This window comes from Camelus ferus, chromosome 11 (assembly GCF_009834535.1).
Source record: "Camelus ferus isolate YT-003-E chromosome 11, BCGSAC_Cfer_1.0, whole genome shotgun sequence".
In the NCBI taxonomy this organism is placed as follows: domain Eukaryota; kingdom Metazoa; phylum Chordata; class Mammalia; order Artiodactyla; family Camelidae; genus Camelus; species Camelus ferus.
Window position 1 is genome coordinate 48645625 of NC_045706.1, and position 25594 is coordinate 48671218.

Below are 25594 nucleotides of genomic sequence, written 5' to 3' on the forward strand. Positions count from 1 at the left end.
TACAAAATAGGTATTAATTACCGTTTTAGAGATGAGGACAATAGAACATTGGGTTTAGAAAGGCTAAATAAATCGCTCAAATTCTAAACCAAACCCAGATGTGTACAGGGGCCAACTCACCCTCAGTCCAGCTCTCCTCATACCAGACCACTCGACCTAATATACTCATTCTAAGAAGCCCAGAAACGGGACATCACACACATTTGCAGCCAAGCTGGGGCTAGAAAGCAGATAGGCTGGTCCCCACCCCCCAGGTCAAAGGTCTTCCCAGGGCAAACGCACGCCTTTATGGATCTGACAATCTACACCATTCTAGAAGTTACGGGAAGAGGGAGAAACAGCAAACGGCTAAAGAGAGCAGCAAGGAGAAAAAAAGAGCCGAAGAGGCACTTTGCGAATAGTGTGAGCAGAGTGAAAAGTGAATTGTGTCCCGTTACCCCTACTCATACCCGTTAACAAAACAGGCTCATTACCCAGCGTATTTCAGGAGGCTACTTGGCCAGCTTCATTCCTTATTGCCTTTCTGGAATTAAGTTTTCACTGTTAGCGTAAGTCCAGAAAAAACTATGTGAGGCAGGCAAGGTGTGCACTTCGGGGAGAAGTGGAAACTAGCAGGGCGAACCACAACTTGAGCCATCCCGGCGGCTTTGATTTTAGGACAGTTTGAAAGAGAAGTTCAGCGAAGACGCGCCTGCCCGAAGGGTGGGGCGCAGCAGCCCGGGCCGCGTTTCCTCCCAGCCCACGCCGCCTCTGCCTGCCACGTGACCTGCCGTGTTGTGGTCTGGCCCGCGTGGGTGGCGGGAACGGCGGGAGGGCGGGGGCGACGAGGGGCGGGTCACGTGACGGGGTTTAAATCTCCCGCAGCCGGAGCCGCGGGGGCGCCAGTGCCGCGAGTCGAGCGGGAGCAGAGGAGGCGAGGGAGGAGGGCCAGAGAGGCAGTTGAAAGATGGCGGACGAAGCGGCGCTCGCCCTTCAGCCCGGCGGCTCCCCCTCGGCGGTGGCGGCCGAGAGGGAGTCCCCGTCGCCGCCCGCCGGGGAGCCGCTTCGCAAGAGGCCGCGGAGAGACGGCTCTGGCTTCGGGCGGAGCCTGGGCGAGCCCGGTGGGGCGGCCCCTGAGCGTGAGCTGCCAGCGGCGGCCGGCGGCTGCACGGCGACGGCGGTGGCGCTGTGGCGGGAGACGGCGGCGGGCGGGGAGCGGGAGGCCCAGGCGGCGGCGGCAGCCGGAGAAGGAGACAATGGGCCGGGCTTACAGGGCCTATCCCGGGAGGCGCCGCCGGCCGACGACTTCTACGACGACGACAACGAGGGCGAGGAGGAGGAAGAGGCGGCGGCGGCGGCGGCTATTGGGTACCGAGGTGCGCAGGGCGCGGGCGGCCGGGACTGCGCATCCCCTCCGCCTCCCGGGGGCCTCTTCTGGTGTGGGGAAGGGGAGGCTCGGGCGGGTTGGGCGCTCGGGGCTGGGGGGCTCGTTCTGCGGCGTTCTCCTCCCCACTGGGGCCCTGCTCAGCGGCGCGCCTCGGCGGCTGCCGGCCTGACTGCGGGAGCGGCCCGTGGACTCGCTCCCTCCCCTCCCTCCTTCCCTCAGTTTGCGGCCCGCCCCGGCGGCCTCGCTCTCTGCGCAGCCGCCGGCTGGCGAGCCTCGCAGTTGGTTTTAAAATAAGTTTCTCTCCCCTCCTACTCTTTTAGCATATTGCTTTTGTCAAACGTCTTTTGCTTCTCCGCCCTCCAACCCCACCTCCCGCCCACCCCGCGCACTTAAAACTGCAACTTTTCACTGTCCTTTGCACCTTTTGCAGTTGTCTTTGCAAACTGACACGTGTGCAATTTGTAACTTTTTTGGTAGAGCCTTTATTTTTCAACTTGTTTCAAATTTTAAAGCTGTTTTTTTTTTAAAGCTTTTTCTAAAGTCATAACCTGCAAGATTTGAAGAGCATAGCTGTTTCTAAAGACATTACTTTTCTGTGGTGCAGTTAATAATGAGCATAGGAGAGTTAGTTTTTGAGTTCTTATCGTGAATAGTGTTTGTCTTCCAGTCACATTCTTATAATGGTTTTTAGATGAGATATCTTTTTGTGTGTGCACATGTAGCCCTGAAACACGAATTGACATTATTCTTGCATATTAAAGCAGATGTGATAGTTATGTGTGTCATATCATCTTGAGTGTTTCATTATTTTCTATTTGAGGAGTTTGTTCTGGATATATGTGAGTCTTTTATCTGTAAATCCAATCAGTGGACCATTTGACCCTTTATAAAGGTTACAACGTGTGCATTAGGGACTGGATTAAGAAAATAACCCCTCACTTTAGGAAACAGTTTAATAGGAGAAACGAATAATGCAAAGGTATCTTTGTATGTTTAATATTACGTAAGAGAAGTGCGAGTTGTCATAGTTATATTTACACGACTTTTTGGGGTAAATTTTTGATAAGTTTTATGAATTGTCATTTGTGATCGATAAGTTCATTGTAACTAGGTTACTACTTTTTGTGTTTTTATTACAAGTAGACTTAATTTCTTTCTAGAATTTGATGTACTGAAACTTAAGATTCTGGGCAAAATCCTAAAGTTGAAGATACACTGCTCTTGTGAACGGTGCAAGCAGATCCAGTAGGCATTCTTTATACAGGCAGTATGTTAAGTGCTTTATTCATTGAAAATTGTTGCATCATAATCATTATAGATGGTCATACATTTTAGATGCAGATTACTTAAGCAGTCTTGAGTTAACTTTTGGTTTCTTTTGCAGATAACCTTCTGTTTGGTGATGAGATCATCACCAATGGCTTTCATTCCTGTGAAAGTGATGAGGATGATAGAGCCTCACATGCAAGTTCCAGTGACTGGACTCCAAGACCACGGATAGGTATGATTTCACAGCTTAACAGAGTAAATGTCTTTTTCCATATTTTCTTTTTATGGCAACTAAAAATGTAATTCGGTGTCCCGTTATAGCCTGATGATGAGGTTCTTGGGTGTTTGCTGAGATTTACTGTCAGCTTGTTCCTAGGGAAAGTCTACTGTTTGTCCTTAAACAGCTTGGGCCCATGGAAGGTGGACTGTCTGTTATTTTCCAAACAACCAGGTCCTTCTCACACTTGCGGTTCTTAACACTTGTATCCTCTGTGGAATGGTCTTTTTCTCCAGTTAGAGTATCTTGCTTCCTCACTTCATATCCCTTATTTTTTCTTCTTAATACCTACCACTCATTGACAATATCTATATGTAACTTTTTTCTTATTTACTACTATATTTCCATTATCCAATGTAGTACTTAGAACGTAACAAAATAAATAAAAGGTGAATGAATAAACCATGAATGAAAGAGTAAATACAAAGCTGTATATAATTTTTATTGCCTGTTTCCTGTACTAGAATACAAGTCCCGTGAGAGCAGGGATTTCTTACTGTTGTCAGTGCCTAGTAGTGCCTGGCACATAGTTTGTCTTCAGTAAATATTTATGAAGTATTTGGATGAAATGGGAAAGTATTTTAACGTAGAGAACACTGTCAGATTTTTATACCAAAGTAATAATATGACCATTTCAAGATGATCTTTTTTTTAATGTGCTAATTCTTCCAAAAATGCCTTGACTCTTTAAACATAGTGATGATTAGTTCCTTTTCAGTGTCTATTATATTTACTGTATTTTTGGTTTTCTCAAGCTAGGAACTGAGCTAAGAAATTTCAAGGTAAAGAATTGTTAAAGCTCAGAACATCAGCACTGTAGGTATCATTTTGGGAGCTTGGTTAAGATTAAGTTGAAAGTTATTACTGGAAAAATTTTTAAAGGTAGTTATGTATAGATTTCTTTTTTCTTTATGTCTTTAATGATAAATAGTATGGGCTTTGGGGACTGGTGAGATCTTTCCTATATTGATTTGTAGAAACTTTTTGTACATAATGCTTGTCATCAATTATGTTGTATTTTTCTAAGTTTTAACCATAGAAATTTAATTCTAGTAGTTAGTTTGACTCTTAAAATATACATACTTGGTATTATGGTCTAGCGGCAGGCTCAACTGGTTTATAGCATTAGCTCTGAAGATACTGTGAATTAAACACCTTTATAGTGCGTTTTCTTACTCTGCAAAAAAGCCTTAAAGATTGCCAATTCATAACTTCAACTGAAAATAATTGAGACTTTGAATTACTTGGAAGTTTATTTGATCTCTTTTCCCTCTTAATATAGGTCCATATACTTTTGTTCAGCAACATCTCATGATTGGCACAGATCCTCGAACAATTCTTAAAGATTTACTACCAGAAACAATTCCTCCACCTGAATTAGATGATATGACACTGTGGCAGATTGTTATTAATATCCTTTCAGAACCACCAAAAAGGAAAAAAAGAAAAGACATTAATACAATTGAAGATGCTGTGAAATTACTGCAAGAGTGCAAAAAAATAATAGTTCTAACTGGAGCTGGGGTATGTAAGATACATAACACACTAGTGAAAGGGGGAGGTGGTGTACGTTTTTTCTTAGGGCTTGTCCAATTTGTAAACATTTTTCTGGTGTAGTAGAATTTATTTTTACGTGATAATGGGCATTTGTGTTTGGAAACTGCTAAAAAGTGAGTGCAGTAGTAGTTGCTAAATTTAGGTTCAGTTTTTTAGAAACCTCTGTAACATTAAAAAAGATGTGCTTCTGTTTATTAGCACAATAGGTAGGTGGAGTTAAGGCAGGATTTTTCCCTACATTATACCACAACTCCTAAAGGAGATGCAGGGACTTCTGCTTGCATTAAAGTGTGTCAGGATCTGATGGCAAAATTGGTTTTTCGTTTGATCTTCATGGGAGGACCAGGAATCTAATAGGAATTAGCAAGTAAAGAACTTACTGTTCAAAAGTTAACAGATTCCTACCTCTCCTCCATTTTAAATTAAGGTGATGTGATTGTGGTGGCTTGACATTTTTCATCTGCCTCTCTGTAGGGTCTCAGTTAACTAGCTGCCTAAGGCTATTTTATATTGGGTGTGGAATACAGAATATATGTTACATAGTAGTGACCAGAACAACTGTGGGAGTAAAATTTATTCCTGCTTTCAGACCTTTTGAGTTAAGAGTCTTAAATGATTGTGAAGAATAGTTACACTTTCCTCCCAGATGTGATTTAGACAAGTTTGCTTTTCTCTTAGGCCAAAGTGGAGTAACTCTGTTAAAATTGTGAAACATAACTTCTGAAATCGCTATTTGAAATGCCAAGGTTTATTTGTAGAAGAAGCATAGTGTGTGAATCTATTCTTAAAAATTAAAAATTGAAATACTGTAAAACATAGTTCTTTAAGGAAAATAAAGAAATTGAGTATTCTTTAAGTATTAGAACTGTGACCAGGTGAGAGATTTCTTTGGGAATAACTTGACTGTAATAGGAATTTGTGCCTGCTTTCTAGTTATAATAATTTGAATGGTTTATTTCATTCTCAGTCAAGTTGTAGTTGCTTTCATTTGTTAAATGCTTATAAAGGTTTACAGTTAGCCTGACTTAAAATTCTTTACCCCATTGTGAATGGAGTATGTGGTGGATTTAATTGTACTGGTTTTCTGAGTGTTTTATTTCTAACTAGAAATTAGAGTAGGGCATTATTTCCATTCCTCTAAAGAAGTTTCAAACTAAAAATATTTTCAGCTCTTCCCTAATTGTGTGATAAGGGGGCTAGTAGTTACAAAGGTAGAGGTAGATGATTTAATGGTACAAATTATGCCATGCATATTTCAGGTTTCTGTTTCTTGTGGAATACCTGACTTCAGGTCAAGAGATGGTATTTATGCTCGCCTTGCAGTAGACTTTCCAGACCTTCCAGATCCTCAAGCAATGTTTGATATTGAATATTTCAGAAAGGATCCAAGACCATTCTTCAAGTTTGCAAAGGTACTATGAATTCCTATGGTTGTTCCTTTGGCCTTCTCTCATGAAAAATTAACTTTTGTTCACATTCAGGCTTTTTAAACTTACCATTCATTGTCTTGTAGAGTGGGTCCTAGTACTGTAGTAGAGTAAAATCACTGAAATATAGTCATTTCAGAATTCCCTTCTTCCAAGAAGGGACTATCATTTGCTTTTCATTTTAGGATTTTAGGTCATTAAGGATTTGGCCTTAACATTGTCTTAAGTTTTTTTTAGAGGTTAGTAGTTCATATAAGAGTTAACACCACTGTTCTGATTTTGAAAATTTTTTATCAGAAAAGGAGAATAACATATGCTTTGGTATGTTTTATAATAGCCAGGTTTTAACACATGAGGACATGAACGTACAATTTGTGATTAGAGGTGGAGAAGATTCTTAGGTTGCATTTCAGTAGAGGTTGATCTGCTCTGGAGTCTCTGGAGCTGCTCTGTTCCGTTCAGAAGCCGCTAGCCCCTGGGGCTATTGAGTGCTTAAGGGGACTGACCTATTACTATGGAAGTGTGGAAGATGCACCAGGTTTGGGAAACCTAGTATGGAAAACATACAAAATATACCATAGAACTTATTGTGTATTAATAAATATTACATGTGGAAATAATACTTCAGTAAATCAGACAAAGACAAATATATGCTATCATTTATATGTGGCATCCAAAAAGAAAATGATACAAATGAACTTATTTACAAACTAGAAATACACTCACAGACACAGAAAACAAACTGTGGTTACTAAAGGGGAAAGGGGTGAGGGAGAGGCATAAATTAGGAGTTTGGGATTAACAGATACACACTACTATATATAAAATAGATAAACAACAAGGACCTACTGTATAATAGAGGGAACTATATTCAGTATCTTATAGTAACTTATAATGGAAAAAATATGAAAAAGAATATATATGTATAATTGAATCACCTTATTGTACACCTGAAACTAACTTCGGTATTGGGTTGTAAATTATGAAAATTCATGTTTTTAATGTGGTTTCTAGAAAATTTTAAATTACATACATGACTCACATTATGTTTTTATTAGGCAGCTCTGTTCTGGAGTATCAATTTCGATATTTTGGTCATCCCTTGGTTTCTGAGGTGGGGGGATTGGTTCCAGGGCCCCTCAGGTACCAAAATCTGAGGATGCTCAAGTTCCTTTGAAAATGGCATAGTATTTGCATGTAACTTATGTATTGCTATGGCCTGGAACTAAACCCACAATGTCTCTGAGGTATGCCTGTATGATGTAAATAGTTGCTGGCACAGCAAATTCAAATTTTGGCTTTTAGAACTTTTTGGAATTTTTCTTCCCCCTGAATATTTTTGATCCACAGTTGGTTGAACCTGAGGATTTGGGACCTGCAAATACAGAGGGCTAACATTATACCATACCCAAGAAATTTTACATTAGAAAACTTTTATCATTAGTTTTATGGAAAGAAATTGCAGAATTATTGCTTAAGTTCAGTACATTTGAAAGGGTCTTTTGTATCAGTGCTTATTTTTTAATGAGTCTAAAAGTTAAATGGACGTGAATTTTAATTAACTTAAGAAAAACTCTGCTAATTCAGAATACATGGCATTAATTTAGCTTGATTGAATAATTAAAGAAGTAATTTTGTTTCATGTAAATGTGCTTATAAGTAGGAATTTAGAGTAAGATGGGGAAATTATATTAAAATTTCTTGGATATGATTTGCTTGCTAAAACTGAAAACTAAATTACAGAAATTTCAGGCTACTAAGAAATTTTAATCTTTCTAATAATCAACTTGAAACTTATAAAAATTTTGAACTTTGATGGTCATCACTATGTAGCCTTTAGAAGAAACAGCTGGCTCACACTGAATTGAATAAATAACATAAAGTTAGTTCTTTTTTGCTTCTCTTCATTACAAGAATACGAATATTTGATGATTTGCTGTTTTTAACATACCGATGTCAGTGGTGCTACTATTGCATAACTTTGAAGACCAGTAAAACAGCACTTAGTTTTCTTGAACTGGACCTAGAACACTGGCTCTAGGGGGCAGAAATGAACACTTTAAGGAGACCATTAAGCGACTAGGAATTACTTTGATTTTGTATCTCATTCTGTGAGTTTGATTCAGTAGTGCACTAACATAACGCTACTGGATTTTTGCTGTAAATTCTGTGTTCTGAGAGGAAACATAAACCATGTTGCCCAGACTAGATTGTCAGCTTTTTTCCCTATCACTTAAGTATGTACTAAATTGCCTGGTAAAAGTTGTAGCCTGACACTTGGAAAAATGGGGTAACAGAGAATAGAAATAGCAAGGTGAGAAAGATTGTAACCTTAGTTGTCTAATGGGTATTCATTTTTAGCTTAAACTAATTTTGACATGTAAGAATCTGTAGAAGCAATTAATTACTCTGACAAAGACAAATTATAAATGCATATAATAGAATCTAGACAGCGCATAAGAGAAAATAAAGTATCTCAGTAAAAATGGCTCAATGATAATGTGTTACAGTATTAGCTACTGTGTACAAATTTTATACTACCTGGGAGAAGAGTTTGGAGGGACAGCATGTTTAATTTTCTATGAAAGTTTTAAGAATTTGCATGTTTTTATTAGTTAATAAAGTGAAAAAGTAATTCAATTCAATCATTTATAAAGTGCAGCATTTTACTGTCTTTATGTAAATTTAATTTTGCTTGATTGCTTTCTGAGTTTTCATTTAAGTTCTGGTAAGAGCTAAATAATCTTTGAAACTGCCACTCAAATAGGATATTATACTTCAATTCTCACATTAGGAACTGCCTAAAAGAGTGTTTCTAGTTGCTGAAGTAGCGCTTAAAATTAATAGTAATAGGTAAGAAGGACTGAGTTATTTTGGGTCAAAAAATGAATACCTACGAAAATGGTGAAGGACAAGTAAGGACAAAGAATGAAAGATAGTATCCAAAAATGTTGGATGGGGGAGGGTATGGTAAGTGTTGATAAGTTTTACTAGATTCTTAAAATAATACATGAGTAAAATACTCAGCTCAAATTTTCTATCAGGTGCTGTACTAGGGAGAAAGTTATGAAAGTGGTTATTTTGCTAGTTATGAGAGAAAATGAATTTACTACAAAGCCGTGAAAACAGGGAATATTGTGAATTTAGGCATATTGGAAAGAAAGTTTCTACAGATGACTATAATTATTGAGAAGAAACTTCGATTTCACTTAGACTAGAAACTCTAAGTAATGGAGAAGTATGTGAAAGAGTTACTGGTTCATTAGAGCAGTTTCTCAACTGTTGACATTTTGGGGATGGATAATTCTTTGCTGTGAGTAGCTCTTCTGTGCATTGTAGGATATTTAGCAGCAACCAGTGGCCTCCCACTAAATGCCTTTAGCCCCCTCACCCCTAGTCTTGACAATCAAAAATGTCTCCCGATGTTGCCAAATGTCCCCTGCAGAATTGCTCCCTGTTTGAGCCCCACTGTATTAAAACAGTGTGCCTACCTGTGGTACCACTTTGAATTCTTCTACACAAGAACAATTAAAGCCAACATACTTTCCTGTTCTGAACCATTATCCTCTTGCATAATGCGGGCTTAAATTGATAATGAGTTGTGGTCATGGTTCTCAGGAGTCTAAAATAATTCATTGATGATGATAAAAATGAGTCGTTTTAGTACAAGTCATTGAAGGTGAAACTGAGGATTATAAAATGATTTTTTTTAAAGGACTGTGTTCAAAGAGTGTAGTTGCTATCCCATATTGACTATAGTGAATATTCTTCTCCCTAAAATTAAAATTCAAGAAAAAGGGAGAAATATGAACTGAGTTCTTAAGAACTTAATTCCAAAAATATATTCATTCCATAAATACTTTATTGATAATTGGCAAACATATCAGATTATATAGTTATAAAGTTAAGAAATCTAAAAACCAGCTCATTACTTCATTACATCAAAAAATATAACATAACCTACCCCCATGCTCCCCGCCAAAAAGAGACCCATGTACCTGAATACAGTATGTTAAAACCAAGTGTATAAATACAGTATTATAGCTGGATGTATATTTTCTTTATAAATATGGGCTCTTTTACCTACTGCTTTATAATTTACAGTATTTTAATTTGATAAACTTTCTGTCAGATACTTGAATACTTTATAATGGCCTACTGTAATTACTCCTGCCATTGTTCATTTTGGATGTTTCCTGCTTTCTGTTATTACCAATAATACTGCTATGATTGTTCTTTCTGGTATGTTTCTGATTTTCTTAAAATCTTTCCAAAAAGCAATGTTGCTTGCTGCTCAGGGTCCTGATTTGTTTTACCTTACTGCTACCTGGAAAGGTAGAATTAAATATACTCCCATCAGAAGTGTGTAAGAAAGCTGATTTAGCATGCCCCTGCCCTCTCGCCCACAAAAAAAGTCTCCATAATACACTATTAGCATTAAAGTATTTTTCAGAAATTGTGTGTGTATGTGTTAGTGTATGTGTTATGTATATGGTTTAAAAAAATTAACATACAGATGTCATTTGGTCTCTCCCTTCAGGCTTCCCTACCTCTTATCTTTCTCAAAGGTTACCATGGTAAAATGTGTCCTAGGAAAAATGAGTAAACCCGTTTGTTTGTGTGTGTAGGGCAAGAGGTATTGTAAGTTTCTCATAATACTTTTTTTAAAATATATTTTTATTGAAGTATAGTCAGTTTACAATGTGTCAATTTCTGGTGTACAGCACAATACTTCAGTCATATAGGAACATAATACCTGTATTTGTTTTCATATTCTTTCACCATAAGTTACTACAAGATATTGAATATAGTTCCCTGTGCAATACAGTATAAACTAATAATATTTTAAAAATGATTACCTACAGAATTACCAACACCCTTTTGTCTCCGTTGCTTTTTTTCCCACTTAATATTGTTGGAAATAGTTTCATAATGGCACTTAGATATGCCTCATTTTAAAGAAAAGGCTGCACAGTTTTGTTTTTTTTTTTTGTAGTTGTACTACAGTGTTAATCAGTCTCTTGTTAGTGGATATTTAGTTATTTTTAAAGCAATTAAAACTATCGTTACAATAAAAAATCAGCATCTTTTTTAATTAAAAAAATTTTTTTGGCGGAGGAGGGAGGTAATTAAGTTTATTTTTTAATTAATTTTAGAAGAGGCACTGGGGATTGAACCCAGGACCTCGTGCATGCTAAGCATGCACTCTACCACTTGAGCTATACCCTCCCCCCTGCATCTTCTCATATTAGTGTGTTCTATTTTGTTTATTAGTGTAGATGACTGCTTTGTACTACTGGCCATATGTATATCTTTGAATCATCTGATTCTTCTTCTCATTTTTTTCCATTGAGATGCTTTTCTTTCTCAGTGATTTGTGGGAACTTTACATATTGTCAAATGTTTTTATGTTAAGAGGGTGATTGGAATTCCAGCCTCCAGTAATCCCATGAAGATGTGCAAAATGAAATACTTAGTAGGCTAGATTAGTCTTACTAGACTGATTTGCAAAACCTTATAGAAATGGTACTTAGCCTGAAAGAAAAATAGGAAACATGCGGTTGAGGGATTAAAAATCGAAAAGGCAGTATTAGTATTACATAGTGGTTAAGAGCTGCACTTTGGCATCACAACTGGGTTTGAGTGATAGCTATGCTACTTACTGGCTCATATGACTACTGGCAAGTGACTTAATGTACTTTCATTTTTTCATTGGCAAAATGGGATTTATATGTTTACAGGAGGGTCAGCAGACCTTTTCTGTAAATGGCCAGGTAGTAAATGTAACCTGCTTTGTGGACAACATGGGAGCTCTGTCAAACTGTTCTTTTCCTTTACAGTTCTTTGAAAATGTAAAAACTCAGTCCTCAGCCCAGTCTACAGCGTTATTATAAAGTGCTTCTGTTACGCCTGGTGCATTAAGTGGTAATGAATAGCTTGACTAATTGAAATTTTCTTGTGTTAGGTTAGTATAGGGGCTGCAGACTAGAGCCTCAGCCCAAAATCTTAAATATTTACTATCTGGTGCCCCGGTATGGGTAAAGTTTGCTGAACCTTGAGTTCCTCAGGAAACCAGACTTTTAAGGGGGAAAAAAGTAGTTAATTTGTCAGGTGACTAACTTTAATTTGTAAATATTGGTTAGGTAAGATTGAACAGTCTGTGGTTTTGTGGAATGAATGTAACAGGACCAGGGATTATCAGGATTTTCCTTACCAAGATCAATCAGTTGGACTTAACATGGAGAATTTAGGTTCTAGTTTCCTTTTTCTTTCCTTTCCTTTTGTCTTTTATTTCCTTTTTCTTTTCTTTCTTTCACCCAGGACCTCATACATGCTAAGCATGTGTTCTACCAGTTGAGCTGTTTCTCTCCTCACTAGGTTCTAGTTTAACAACTCTCCTTATTACTTAACAAATAGTAGCATCAGACTTGTGATGAGTCTTTTTAGTTTCAAGGGGCTGCAATTAACATGCCTACCTTTTGCTGGAATTTTAAGAAAGCAAGCAGAGTGTCTCTGGAGAAAGCCCATTATTTCTACATGAAAACTAATTATGGCAGGTAGATCTGAGCTTTAGTTTTGGCCACATTGGTTGCCTATGGCCAGTTACTGGATTGTTTGCATGTTTCTGGACACAGCTGTGTGAAAGCAACTTGTTATTAATTTTAATAGCATTTTGAGCCTTTGGTCTGGGCTCTGCTTCCACTCTGTTCTAAAAGGATCCCTATGGCAATAACAGTGGTCCAGCCCACATGATTGGTTCCTTAATAGGGCTTAAGGAAATTCAGATTTGGGATGGCCTGTCTTGCTTAGAACAGTAATTAGCATGTCACAGTTCCAACATGGAAGAATGCCTCCATATTTTATCTGAAAGTTGTATCTCAGCTATTAGTTTTTAGTAAACTTCTCTTGTTAAAAGAGTCTGATTTAGGACTAGTTTCTATGTAACAGTCCTTCCTGAGTACAGTTTTTTTCCCCCCATTATTTAAGATTATATCCCTTAATTTGAACATAGTACTCAAATTTAATGATTCAGACATGGTCCACTGCATATTTAACAGAAAACATAAGTTTCGATTCACTTAGGTTCTAACACATAAAGTGTTGGCTTGTAAAATAAAAAAAAATCCTTTATAAATTATTCCCAACTATAGGAATTGATTTGTAAATTTAAGGGCTAAATTATCCTGAATTAAACAAAATAAAATTTTTGGAGGAGCGTATAATTAGGTTTTATTTACTTATTTATATGGAGGTACTGGGGATTGAACCCAGAACTTCGTGCATGCTGACCACACACTCTACCACTGAGTTATACCCTCCCTCTCATCCTGAACTGTTAATGGGTAAGACGCGAAGGGAAGCTGGAGTGTAGAGTTGAATCTAGTGTTCCTACAGGTCTTTGTGCTTCTTACTTTCCCCTTTGAAAAAGGGTGGGAGATGATAAAGCACAAAAAAGTTCATTCCAGAAGGGTGGAGTCTTAATACTCATGCTGCCCAGTGTTGCTCTGGAGGTAGTCAGTCATTTGTGGTGCTTCTGGCATGCTATTAGCATTTTCCTTAGATCCTGTTGCCCAACATACTCTAATATTTGTTAAAATACTCTGACAGCTATTTCCAGAGGGAGGTTTAATAAGGTATTATGGTGTTTAATCCTCTAAATGTAAATGTAATAGAACAAAGCATCCTGGGGGGGAAAGCATTGGTTACTAGAGCACAACCCAATAGTCCAGAACATAATGTGGCTTTCAGTTTTCTATAAACATCAGCTTTGATAAACTCTTCACTTGTTACTTCTTTCTATATGCACTTTATTAAATCGCAGTGTTGTTTATGAAATTCATGATAAAAATTTGAATGGGAGGCAGAATTTTGGGTTTTGTATAACATTTTCAGCAGCATATGGGCATGTATGTGATAGTTAAGAGATCTGCTTATTTTTCACTTAAAGGATATCCCTGTAGATAGTTTTTTTAAACTTGAAATATTAAGTAGATTAAAAGTTAAAAGTTGTGTAGAATCTATTAAACTTTTTCTGTATGACATCAGAAGGGACAGTTCCCTTGCCTGTTTTATAGCTTATTTGTATCCTTCCTGAGTTGATGTTTAAATGAACCTATCTATATACTTTGCATTATAGTTTCCATTTTTGCTTAATAACAATAAAAAACCAAAACTGTACACACTGCTGACCAACTTTTTTTCACGTTGTCGTGGGCTATCTTTCAGGTCAGTGTATCTAGTCCTCCTGCATTCATTTTAATGGCTGCATACTCCACTATTATGGATGTACCATTTCTACAACCAGTCCCCTAGTGATGGACATATGGTTGTGTCGAGTTTTTTGCTAGCACTGTAATAGGTTAGAGGCTGAGGCTGTAATGAATGGTGAGGAAGTCGTCAGAACTGCTACTTCAAAGAAAAAAGTAGAGAAGAAACTTCCTTTGCCAGAGTCACTTACTAAATGAAATTTAATAGAAGAAAAAACACTGTCAAAAGTTGAGAGGACCAAAATTGATACTTTTTCTCTGATCTTTTTGCCATGTGTATATCTGAATTCTTTGTTTTTAAAGAAGAAACAGCATTGAAGCATTATTTGGGGGGAAAAACACACACACAAAATCCAGCAACTCAGCATTCATGAGCAACTCTATACTATACCAGTATGTGCCTGTGCAGTGGAAGGAAAACAATTTTGGTAAGGAATTAAAACTTTAGCTTTAAACTTCCAACAGGTTGATATTTATAATGAATGATGAATCAAAAAATTTTAATATTATGTTGACAGTGCCTTTTTTTAGTTTTAAAAAAGAAGTCACCATACCTTTGATATCTTTCAGTTTAAACTTTCCCCCTTTTTTCCTTTAAAAAAAAAATCTGAATTTGCAGCCAACAAAACTTAGATATATATTAAGGTGTGTATTTCTTCTGACTTTTACTAAAATATCTATTAACATTTTTAAGAGATGTTTATGGGTCGACTTTATCCTTTTCAAGGGGCCAAGTTCACTAATTGCTGAGTTTTATACATATTACAGCAACAGTCCTTTGGTAGGTGTGTGTTGCATCCATCTAGATGCTTTGAGATGCTCATATATTGTTTTTTAAATAACTTACACACAGGGAATTATCACTGGTATTTTTTTTTGTCTGTTTGTTTTGGTTAAACCTAAATGTATGACATCTGTTACCCTTATTTCTTTTTATCTTTTTTCTGCTTTTTGCATTATCTAGGAAATATATCCTGGACAGTTCCAACCATCTCTCTGTCACAAATTCATAGCCTTGTCAGATAAGGAAGGAAAACTTCTTCGCAACTATACTCAGAACATTGATACACTGGAACAGGTTGCAGGAATCCAAAGGATAATTCAGTGTCATGGTCAGTAAACTTCAGAATTGCTTTCTATTATTTATTTACTAGTTTTGTAGAAAAAAATAGAATTAGAAAGTAGGCTGCCATCCAGGAATGGAGATTAAGCCTTATTATTTAATCATATTTTATGATTAATTGTTGATGAGTAGAGCCCAAAAAAAGGAAATCAGAAAGTACTGGCCTTGACAGTTAACTGTACAAAACATCAAACGTAACGTGCTTTTGTATTTCAAAAGATGTAGCAGCAGTTGCATAACATTACATTCTTTTAAATAATCTCTTTGGATTACAAAAGTAGCTATGGATGAAAAAAAATGGCATCTTTAGGAAACCAAAAGAAACTACTGGGTAGTTCAGATGTACAGGATTCAGAAATTTGAAGACTTGATCTAAAACAAGTATGAATACACAACCATTTTCTTATGTATCTAAACTGTCTTTAAAACACAGCTCTTAAGCTAAGGTAATATAACAGTAACCTTCAAAATCTGCAGTTCTAGTCCTGGAGGAGTTGGTTTATTAAAAAGAGTAGCTTTAGGAAGCATCAATATATCAATGTCTCTCTTGTGAAGGCCTTAGAATTTTTAAATTCTCTAACTTTTTGGTGTCAAATTTATATTATAACCTTCGTGGTATGTTTAAGAAATGGAAAATTCCTTTAATAAAAGCATATATATTGGTTGTTTTTAGGTTCCTTTGCAACAGCATCTTGCCTAATTTGTAAATACAAAGTTGACTGTGAAGCTGTACGGGGAGATATTTTTAATCAGGTAATTTATTTTAGGAATTGTGCATGTCTCTGTTTCTTTTGCCTCAATCTTTTTTTTTTCCCCTGAAAGTATGTAGTACAGAAACATTCAGGAAGTCAGTATTAGTTACCATTGGGAATTCCAGTGAAATACACAAAAACCTTTCAATACCTTAAATTGAAAACATTGATCCATGCTCTCTCTCAAATGATTAAATTGGTTACTTCATATATAAGCCTAAAATAAAAACCCAGATCATAAGTTGGGGTTTTATTTAGTTTAGTTTTTCTCCTTACTCTCCCTTTTAGTGCCTGTCAGATTCAGAATCTTAAATGAGTTGTGATTTAAAATTTAAAAAAATTTATATTACGGTTTTTGAAGATTTATTATTAATTAGGTTTAATCATTTAATTTTAGAGGAGGTATTGGGGATTGAATCCAGCTCTACCACTTGAGCTATACCCTCCTCCCTTAAAATTTAAAAAAATTCCTGCATGAAGTATTTTGTACAAAGTATTGTACGCTGTGAAAAAAATTTACAGGAAAATATGGCAGAGAATAAACAACATCCAGAAATAAATTCCTTGTGGTTAGTCACACATCTAGTTAATCATGTATAATTATTAGAGAAGGATGGCATCACTGTATTTTACAAACTTATTTTTTAAAGGATTAGTTGTGTGTGTACGTACGTATATACATACGCTGGTTTTTCCTTTTAATATATAACAAACTATTGAATATCAGATGTAGGTCTATACAGATATAATAGCAGTACAGATAATAGCAAAATTGTATTTCACTTTATGTTAACAAATTAATGGGTCATTGATAGTTGATGTTGTTTAGGTTTTACCCAGTTTTCCCTGCTGTTTATCCGCAGCTTTTCTATTTTCTTTGATAATTTTGAAATGCATTCTTGGGAAGTGTGGAAATGTTGACTGTTTCTAACTTGGGCCTTCTCTTTCCCACCTCATCCAAAATCTGGAACATGCAGGTGGTTCCTCGATGTCCTAGGTGCCCAGCTGATGAGCCACTTGCTATCATGAAACCAGAGATTGTCTTTTTCGGTGAAAATTTACCAGAACAGTTTCACAGAGCCATGAAGTATGACAAAGATGAAGTTGATCTTCTCATTGTTATTGGGTCTTCCCTGAAAGTAAGACCAGTAGCACTAATTCCAAGTAAGTTGGTGATGGCTTTTAGAGAACCATTTCTGTATATATTGCCATGGGTTGTGGGTCTGTAGAGTAGACCCCAGTGATCTTGCTGTTTCTTGTTAAAGGGGGAAAGGGAAATAGCTCAGTGGTAGAATATGGGCTTAGCATGCTTGAGGTCCTGGGTTTAATCCCCAGTACCTCCATTAAAAAAAAAAAAAAAATCTTGTTAAAGAGTGGTGAAGAGCCAAACTATTTTTCTTTAGGTGACATTCTTGTTCACGAAGATTGGTTTATCTCACATTTCATTGGGGTTTAGGTGGGTGATACTACTTTCAAAACAGAAGTAAATATAAAATTATACTGTATATAAAACTTAAGACAATGGGAAACAGTTCAACCTAAACTTTTCAATGGAATGTGTTTTTAATGTGGCAGAAGTTAACATCAACTAAGTTATATACAGTTAGGAAACAGTAAAATAAAAAAATCTGTGTTTTTAATCTTAATTTGATCTTTCAAATTTAATTGATTTTTGGTCCAGTAAATTCAAATGTATAGCTTGATAGGTGTGTAATGTACTCATGTAAGATAGAATTTCAGAGTTCACAACGTTTGGTTTGTTTTTGTAAAAATAACAATGCCTTGTCATAATCATTGTATGTAGATCAGCTCTACCCATAAGGGTGTTTGTGCATATAAAAATGCTCAATTTGAATCCCTGATGCTCTCAGGAATATTTCTTTAACCCGTGCTCCTGTACTTCTTTTCCCTCCCTCAGTGAGCAAACAGGGAAAGGAAGATAGAGAGACTGATTTCAGTAGATTAGTTGTGCCCTAAAAAGTGAGGGAAGAAAGAAAGCAGAGAATATCAAACCCTTAACTAGAGAATTAAATTAGACTCCTACACCAGCAAATAGGCAGCCAGGGTCAACCACTGGAAGAAACAAGGAGTTATGTCTCCAATTCAGCATGTTTCCTACCTGACATGTAGTGGTTTTAGCAGTTTAATTCGATCTTCCCTAAATAGCTGTGAAATTTTATCAAAGTAGAATATAGGACAGTTTTTAAACAGAATTTGAAAATTTAATGTATAAGCTTTTTTATTTTTTGAGTTTTTTTTTTCCTCTTTAAAGGCAGAGAAGTGTTAAGTTTTCTGTGGGGTAGTATAATAGTGATAGGCAAAGGTTCTTTTTTTAAAACAAGTAAGACACTGGTGTATGATAGTGGAAAGTAGACTTGTATGAAGTTTTACATTTTATATTGGGAGCCATTCAGAATAACTATCACCTCCTTTGTGCCAAGAACTCTTTGTATTAACTCACTGAATCCTCCCTGCGAGCTTGTGGAAAAGTAGTTATTATCCCCATTATACACACAAGGAATTGAGGTACAGAATGGAAAAGATGATTACTCAGAGGCAAGCAAATAGGTGACAGGAGCAGAAACTGAAATTCTGAAAGATGTTTAACTGTTCATCTGTTTACTTGATAGCTTGATGATATGTAATAGCTTGGTTATGTATTAGTGGCAGGTTTTTTTTCATATCGGGAGCATGTTAGATTTTTATGTAGTGTATTTGTTGTGCCTTTATTAGGGTGCCTCCCTTCCTTTCTCTAACTTACTTTTTCACTCTACTTTTAGGTTCCATACCCCATGAAGTGCCTCAGATATTAATTAATAGGGAACCTTTGCCTCACCTGCATTTTGATGTAGAGCTTCTTGGAGACTGTGATGTCATTATTAATGAATTGTGTCATAGGTTAGGTGGTGAATATGCCAAACTTTGCTGCAACCCTGTAAAGCTTTCAGAAATTACTGAAAAACCTCCACGACCACAAAAAGAGTTGGCTCATTTGTCAGAGTTGCCACCCACACCTCTCAATATTTCAGAAGACTCTAGTTCACCAGAAAGAACTCCACCACCAGATTCTTCAGTGATTGTCACTCTTTTAAACCAAGCAACAAACAATGTTGATGACCCAGGTGTGTCTGAATCGAAAGACGGTGTAGAAGAAAAATTACAGGAAGTACAGACTTCTAGGAGCATTGAAAGTGTTAATGAACAGATGGAGAATCCGGATTTGAAGAATGTTGTCTCCAGTACTGGGGAGAAAAATGAGAGAACTTCAGTTGCTGAAACAGTGAGAAAATGCTGGCCAGCTAGACTTGTAAAGGAGCAGATTAGTAAACGGCTTGATGGTAAGAAAGGCTGTTGAACCATTTTGAAGGTATAATTATGGTAACAAAATATTTTCAAGAAATGAGGAATTTTGGCAGGTTATTTACGGTAATTTTATGCAGCTAAATGTAACAATTGTGTTTAGAGAAACTGGAGTTGAAAATTTAAGCTAGAGGAAGATAAATGGGTATCTTTTGTAATATGGGGAAGAAATGGTGTGTTAAAGTATGCTTTGCACCTTGTGTTTCTTTAGGGAAGGGGAGAAGGTAAGCATTAAATTAGGAAATACTGAATGTTCTGTCATTGTCTGGTGAGAGCTTTAAGTGGTAGAACCAATTGAGATTTGGGTCAGTGGCATTTTATTTTGATTTTAATCTCATGAGGTAGAATCTATTACTTATCTGGTACAGGTGGGAAACTGAGGAGCATAGAAAGAGGATAAGTACCCTATGCAAGGTAACAACTTAGGGTGTGGATGAACCAGGTTGGATTCCAGGTTCTCTTACCCATTATGTTGTGTTGTCTCAGATCCAAAAAACATCTGACTCCTCCGGAGTATCAGAAATAGCAACTGCCCTGTTTTGACACATGGAAAGTCTTTACCAGTTAGTATTAACATAGGTGAAATCACTTCCTACTTTTTGAAACCCTTATGTCCAAGTAGTATCTATGGTGAAAAATCCTAATTTAATTAAAGCAGTAATGTGGGTTCATTAACTTAGATGCAGCAATAGTGTACAGCTTAAAATATTAAGTCCCATTCCATTTACCATATGTGGTGAAAAACTGAGAAATTTGGGACAAATTATTAAGTATTCTAATCATTTGCTGTAAATAAATTTCAGTTCAGCTGAATAAATGTTTGGGCCTTTTCCATAGTAGGCAGTGTAGCAAGTTCTGGAGACCTTGATCAAGCTACTGATGTTTGTGTATAATTACAAAAATAGGTGAATGAAGAAGTTGGTGATATTTTAAAAGGTAGATGCTACTTACAGGGGACTGGGTTATAGAAGGTTTTCTAAAAACCTAAGTTCTGACTTGGGTCTTGAACTATAGATAAGTAGGAGATGTCTTTTGTGGGGGAAACTAGAAAAATACTTGCATAGAATATTTGCAAATGTGGCAAGAGTCAGAAACAGAAAAATTACTGTTGACTGTATCCGGTAAAGGAAGTTTCTATCATACGCAAGAGTACCTACTGGGGATATTCATTGGCTATCTTTGTGACAGATGAGTCAAATATATAAAACTCTGCCCCAGGAAAGAAAGATTAGACCTAGAGCAGTGTCTTTGGTATTACGCCTTGGTTTTACTCTACCAATTTAGGCCTTTAAAGATACAGGCTTTGGAATTAGACTGAGTTAATTCACATCTACCTCTCCCATAGCATTGTGAGCATTTAAAAAGATAACTGATATAGAGTGTAAAACTTAACATTTTTAGCTGTTATTGCTATTATTTTTGTTGTGAGGTCAAGTCTGAAAAGGAGAAAGTTGGAGCATATAATAATAGGAAGTAAATTTTAAATGTCTTGATGGTTGCCAAGAGGGCAAAAACAGACAGGTACAGGATACAGATGTTGGGAAAGGTCAATATCATTGCTTCTCACACTTAAATGAAATGTGTATAAGACTCATAAAAGCAAGATTCCAATTCAGAGGGTGTGTGGTAGGCCCTTCTGTGTGGTGGGCTGGATACTTAATTTCATCTCATCAGATCTGTTCAAGGAGTTCGTTAACTAAACTTCATTGAACGTGACTCTCTACATTTATTCATACTTACCTCATAGGGTTGTGAAAATTACTTCATTTTCCAGCTGAGGAAGTTTAGTCGCAGAGAGAACTCAAAATTTACAGAGATGGTGAGTGGCAGAACTAAGATCCGCAGCCAGGAATGAGGTAGTCTATAGCTTGCCTTTGAGAAACTCTGTAATAGCCTCTACTAATGATACTTAGGTAAAAGAACTAGAACCTAAGCTTATTCCAGACAGCCTGGTCAGGCCAAGTTAGTCTTAGAAACCTGGAAATAACCTATTTTTATTACTGTATTTTAGGTAATCAATATCTGTTTTTACCACCAAACCGTTACATTTTCCATGGCGCTGAGGTATATTCAGACTCTGAAGATGACGTCTTATCCTCTAGTTCTTGTGGCAGTAACAGTGATAGTGGAACATGCCAGAGTCCAAGTTTAGAAGAACCCATGGAGGATGAAAGTGAGATTGAAGAATTTTACAATGGTTTGGAAGATGATGCTGATGGTAATGAGAGAGCTGGAGGAACTGGATTTGGAGCTGATGGAGGTGATCAAGAGGCAGTTAATGAAGCTATATCCAATGAAGCTACTATATCCATGAAACAGGAAGCAGCAGGCATTAACTATCCATCAAACAAATCATAATGTAATAATTGTCCAGGTACAGGAATTGTTCCACCAGCATTAGGAACTTTAGCATGTTAAAATGAATGTTTACTTGTGAACTCTAGAGCAATGAAACCAGAAAGGTGTAATATTTATAGACTGGTAAAACAGACTTTTTTTTTCCCTGTGGGGTAATTTTTAACTTCCTTATTTCTGTGCTTATACAAACACTAACTCTTTTTATTTTTTAATTTAAGAAAGGTACTAAGTATCTTTAATTAGCTGTTGGACAAGATTTTCTTTTAAAGGTTCATTTGTATGATACATCTGTATGTATAATTCTGTTTTTGCCTAGTGAGTTTCAACATTTTAAAGTTTTCAAAAAGCCATTGGAATGTTAAATTAATGTAAAGGGAACAGCTTATCTAGACCAAAGAATGGTATTTACACACTTTTCTTTCTAACATTGAATGGTTTGAAATCCTCAAATCTCTGTTCTGCTAAACTTTTGATTCTTTATTAGCACAATTATCTATTTTTAAACACTGGCATTTTCCAAAACTTGTGGCAGCTAACTTTTTAAAAATCTCATGACATGCAATGTGATTAGAAGGAAGTCAACAATATGTGGGAGAGCACTCGGTTGTCTTTGCTTTTTAAAGTGAGACTTGGTGCTAACAGTTTTAGGAATATTGTTCAAATGAAGATGGCTTTTGTACTTCCTGTGGACATGTAGTAATGTCTATATTGGCTCATAAAACTAACCTAAAAAACAAATAAATGCTTTGGAAATACTTCAATTGCTTTAGAGACAATAGTGCCTGCCTGGGTCCCCTTAGTTTTGAGAATATTTGCCATTGTTGTTTAAATACCTGTCACTGTGGTAGAACTTGCATTGATTCTTTCCCACAAGTATTAAACTGCCAAGATGTGAATTTGCAAAGCCTTTATGAATCAATAATAATGATACTTCAACTAAGGGGAGTGTAGTATTTTGGACTGTTGCACCCCTCCTCCATTAATGAGAGCAACAGGTCCCTGATTACAGTTCCAAAGTAGTAAGATGTTAATTATAACTCCGCCAGTAAAGTAAGTACATGTCTCCTGTTGGGAGGATTTGGTATAATAAACACCAAACTACTAGCCTAGTATTACGGAAATGAACGTGATGTAACTTGTAATAGCAGGATAGTTAATGAAACTAGTTCCTATGACGTGTCTTTATTTAAAAGCTTAGCCTGCCTTAAAACTAGAGACAGCTCTCTCAGCTGCAGAAGCTTCTAGCCTTTCAAAAAAGTTCCTACTTTATATAAAATTGCACATTGAGCATTTATTTCCCAGACCTTTCCCCAACAGTACTTCCAGATAAAGTATTCCTATGTTGCTTTAGTATTTATTACAACTTAAAAAAAAGTTTGAAATATAGCTGTTCTTTAAGTGTATAAAATACCCAGCTAGGACCATTACTGCCAGAGAAAAAGTTCTACTGAATGGCCATTTCCCTACCTAAACGATGTCTCAGTCTGAATTTATTTGGCTACACTAAAGAATGCAGTATATTTAGTTTTCCATTTGCATGATGTGTGTTTGTGCTATAGATGATATTTTAAATTGAAAATTTTGTTTTAAATTATTTTTACAGTGAAGACTGTTCTCAGCTCTTTTTATATTGTACATAGTCTTTTATGTAATCTACTGGCATATGTTTTGTAGACTGTTTAATGACTGGATATCTTCCTCCAACTTTTGAAATACAAAACCAGTGTTTTATACTTGTACACTGTTTTAAAGTCTATTAAAATTGTCATTTGACTTTTTTCCTGTTAACTTACATTGTTTAAGGTATAAAATTTTAAAAATCTGCAGAATTTGTACAGCCTTTAGGGCTTAGATGCTCTCTTCTAATACAACATTTCTTATTCAATTTGTAAGTCTCAGCACAACGGTACTTGAACACTGAAGAGTGCTGGTTGTAGCAATCAGTGCATCACCACACATTCAAAACTAGTATTTCAATCAGTCTACGCCAGAGGCCTTAGGCCTTGCCTGCCTTTCTCCCTCATTCTACTCTGCCATATGAAAGGAAAGATTAGACAAAGGATTTGGGGGTAGAGGGACAGCAGAGAATGGCACAACTGTAGTGAACTTTAGTGAACTTTAGACTTTGAAGCTAAATAGGAGAGGACAAAAAAACGACATTTGGTATAACCTCCTATAAACCTGCTATTCAAAAAAAAGGCCCTGCTCTCAGGTCTCTTGCCTTCCTCCCCAACAAACTTTTGAAGTCAATTACAAATAAGGAAGTGATACTGCTTATATGCACAAAATGGGAAAGAAGTCAGGTAGTTCATATCCTAAAAAGGAGGGTGTGTAGTCATTTTAAGTAGTCAAATACTTGGCAAGACCTGATTTAATTAAAGTCACCTAGTCAGTGCTATTTTTATTCCCTTTGGTTAATGCACTATATAGTATATTCCACTGATGCAATTAATGGCACATGGTTTAATTAGCATCTCCCTTAGTGATACATAAGGTGATATATACCCACCTGCTGAAACAGGTCTCCACTCCTACACTTGTAATCTAGAAGTATGTATATGTACATGAAAACTTCTACCCCTCCTTAAAACACGAACAAAGTTGGCCTTAAATTAAAGCTAGGATGCTAGCAGAAATATGGAGAAATGGTCACTTGGGAAGTTTCTGAAAGTACAAGTAACCTGTGCATCGCCTCTAAGAGGTAACATTTAATTGGCCTAAAGTGGGGCTTGTGCATAGTGTTAAAAAGTAGCCCCAGGTGATAAAGTCTGTTAATTGAGAAGGGAAAAGAATAGGGGGAGTTCCCTTCTGCACTTAACGCATCATTCCCAGGGGCTGGACTAACGGAACAGGGACTAACCAATTTATCTCTAGAAATACTACCAGTTTAAGAATGGGAAGCTACTGAAAGAGTGAATTACTCAGAAAGGACAAAACTACCATCAGGAGTTTTAGAGGCTTCAGAAGAGGTTGGAGATTGGGAAGAAGTTGAGAATAGGGTAATTTGCCCCTGCTTTCTGAGAACTCACCATGTTTTCCCAGGGAACACTGCCCTATGTGCATATTACAAAATCAAAAGACTTTTTTGAATCAAAAGACTTAAATGCAGTAAAAATCAGTAAGGCAGGCAAAAAAAATCTGTCAGTAAAAATTAATCCTAATGGATAGTGGGCCCCTATGTAAGGCTGGGGCTCTTAGAATGCAGTTTTAAAAACTCCATTCTGGTTTTATTTCATGCCAATTTAAAGACATGTCTTGGTTCTACTATCTTTTCAATCAGTCTGAACAATGGCTATTGGTTAAAATTACTACTGACTTAAGACAGGGAGGCTAAAAACAGGTTGCTCTTACATATTAGGCCTATCTGGAGGCCAAATACTCTAAAAAGTTAGTCAACTCAATAATCATGGTCCTTATAATTTAGTGAACTCAGTATCTGCCAACTATAAAGCTCGATATTTTTGTTACTTCTTAAAAAGCAAATGGAAATTTCAAAAATCTTCAGTGGTATTATTTTAATTTCCTACCATGAATCTCCCTGCTGTTAATTCTACTGTATGTCTGCAGCAACAGAGGGAGGAAAAGAATATCAGACTTACCCACAATTATGCCTTGTACTGTTGTGTTCCCAGATAAGGTGTCAGCCCTTGTTAAAATACTTATTCAACGAACTCCATGTGAATTAATCCAAAGTGGCTGCTATTTCACAGATGAGCTTCATAGCATACAGGTTACTAAAAAAAAAAAAAAAGCATCTACCTGTTTTTGATGTGAACAATCACTATCCTCAGGGAATGGATGTGCAGGGAAACAAACAAGGAAGAATTTTCATTGGGAA

At 36.6% G+C, this 25594-nt stretch overlaps 2 protein-coding genes across 5 annotated transcripts in view; one reads left to right on the top strand and one right to left on the bottom strand.

Moving 5' to 3' along the window:
• The first annotated feature begins 865 nt into the window (after window positions 1-865).
• Window positions 866-23512, top strand: SIRT1 (sirtuin 1). Of its 3 annotated transcripts, XM_032491509.1 has the most exons (9): window positions 866-1355; window positions 2751-2867; window positions 4195-4436; window positions 5729-5881; window positions 15128-15275; window positions 15960-16039; window positions 17016-17202; window positions 18819-19376; window positions 21410-23512. In XM_032491509.1, exons 1-9 carry the CDS (start codon window positions 947-949, stop codon window positions 21754-21756), a joined length of 2241 nt encoding a protein of 746 aa, XP_032347400.1. In that variant the 5' UTR covers window positions 866-946; the 3' UTR covers window positions 21757-23512. The 3 variants fall into 3 exon arrangements, with proteins under 3 accessions (XP_032347400.1, XP_032347401.1, XP_014411785.1); XM_032491510.1 differs by lacking the exons at window positions 866-1355; window positions 2751-2867; window positions 4195-4436 and adding an exon at window positions 14467-14591 and having other exon boundaries at window positions 5743-5881; XM_014556299.2 differs by lacking the exons at window positions 866-1355; window positions 2751-2867; window positions 4195-4436; window positions 5729-5881 and adding an exon at window positions 11085-14591.
• HERC4 (HECT and RLD domain containing E3 ubiquitin protein ligase 4) overlaps window positions 19148-25594 on the bottom strand; it is a 130023-nt gene continuing 123576 nt past the window's right edge. The window contains exons 25-27 of one of the 2 annotated variants that reach the window (XR_004323983.1): window positions 25356-25490; window positions 19863-19932; window positions 19148-19280 (exon numbers count right to left, since the gene is read on the bottom strand). Coding sequence is in view for 1 of the 2 variants with exons in the window: in XM_032491506.1 (XP_032347397.1) it covers window positions 25474-25490 (17 nt within the window). In the remaining variant the exon portion in view is untranslated. Of the gene's footprint in view, window positions 19281-19862; window positions 19933-22347; window positions 25491-25594 lie in introns of those variants that run through there. The other variant, XM_032491506.1, reaches the window with a different exon arrangement.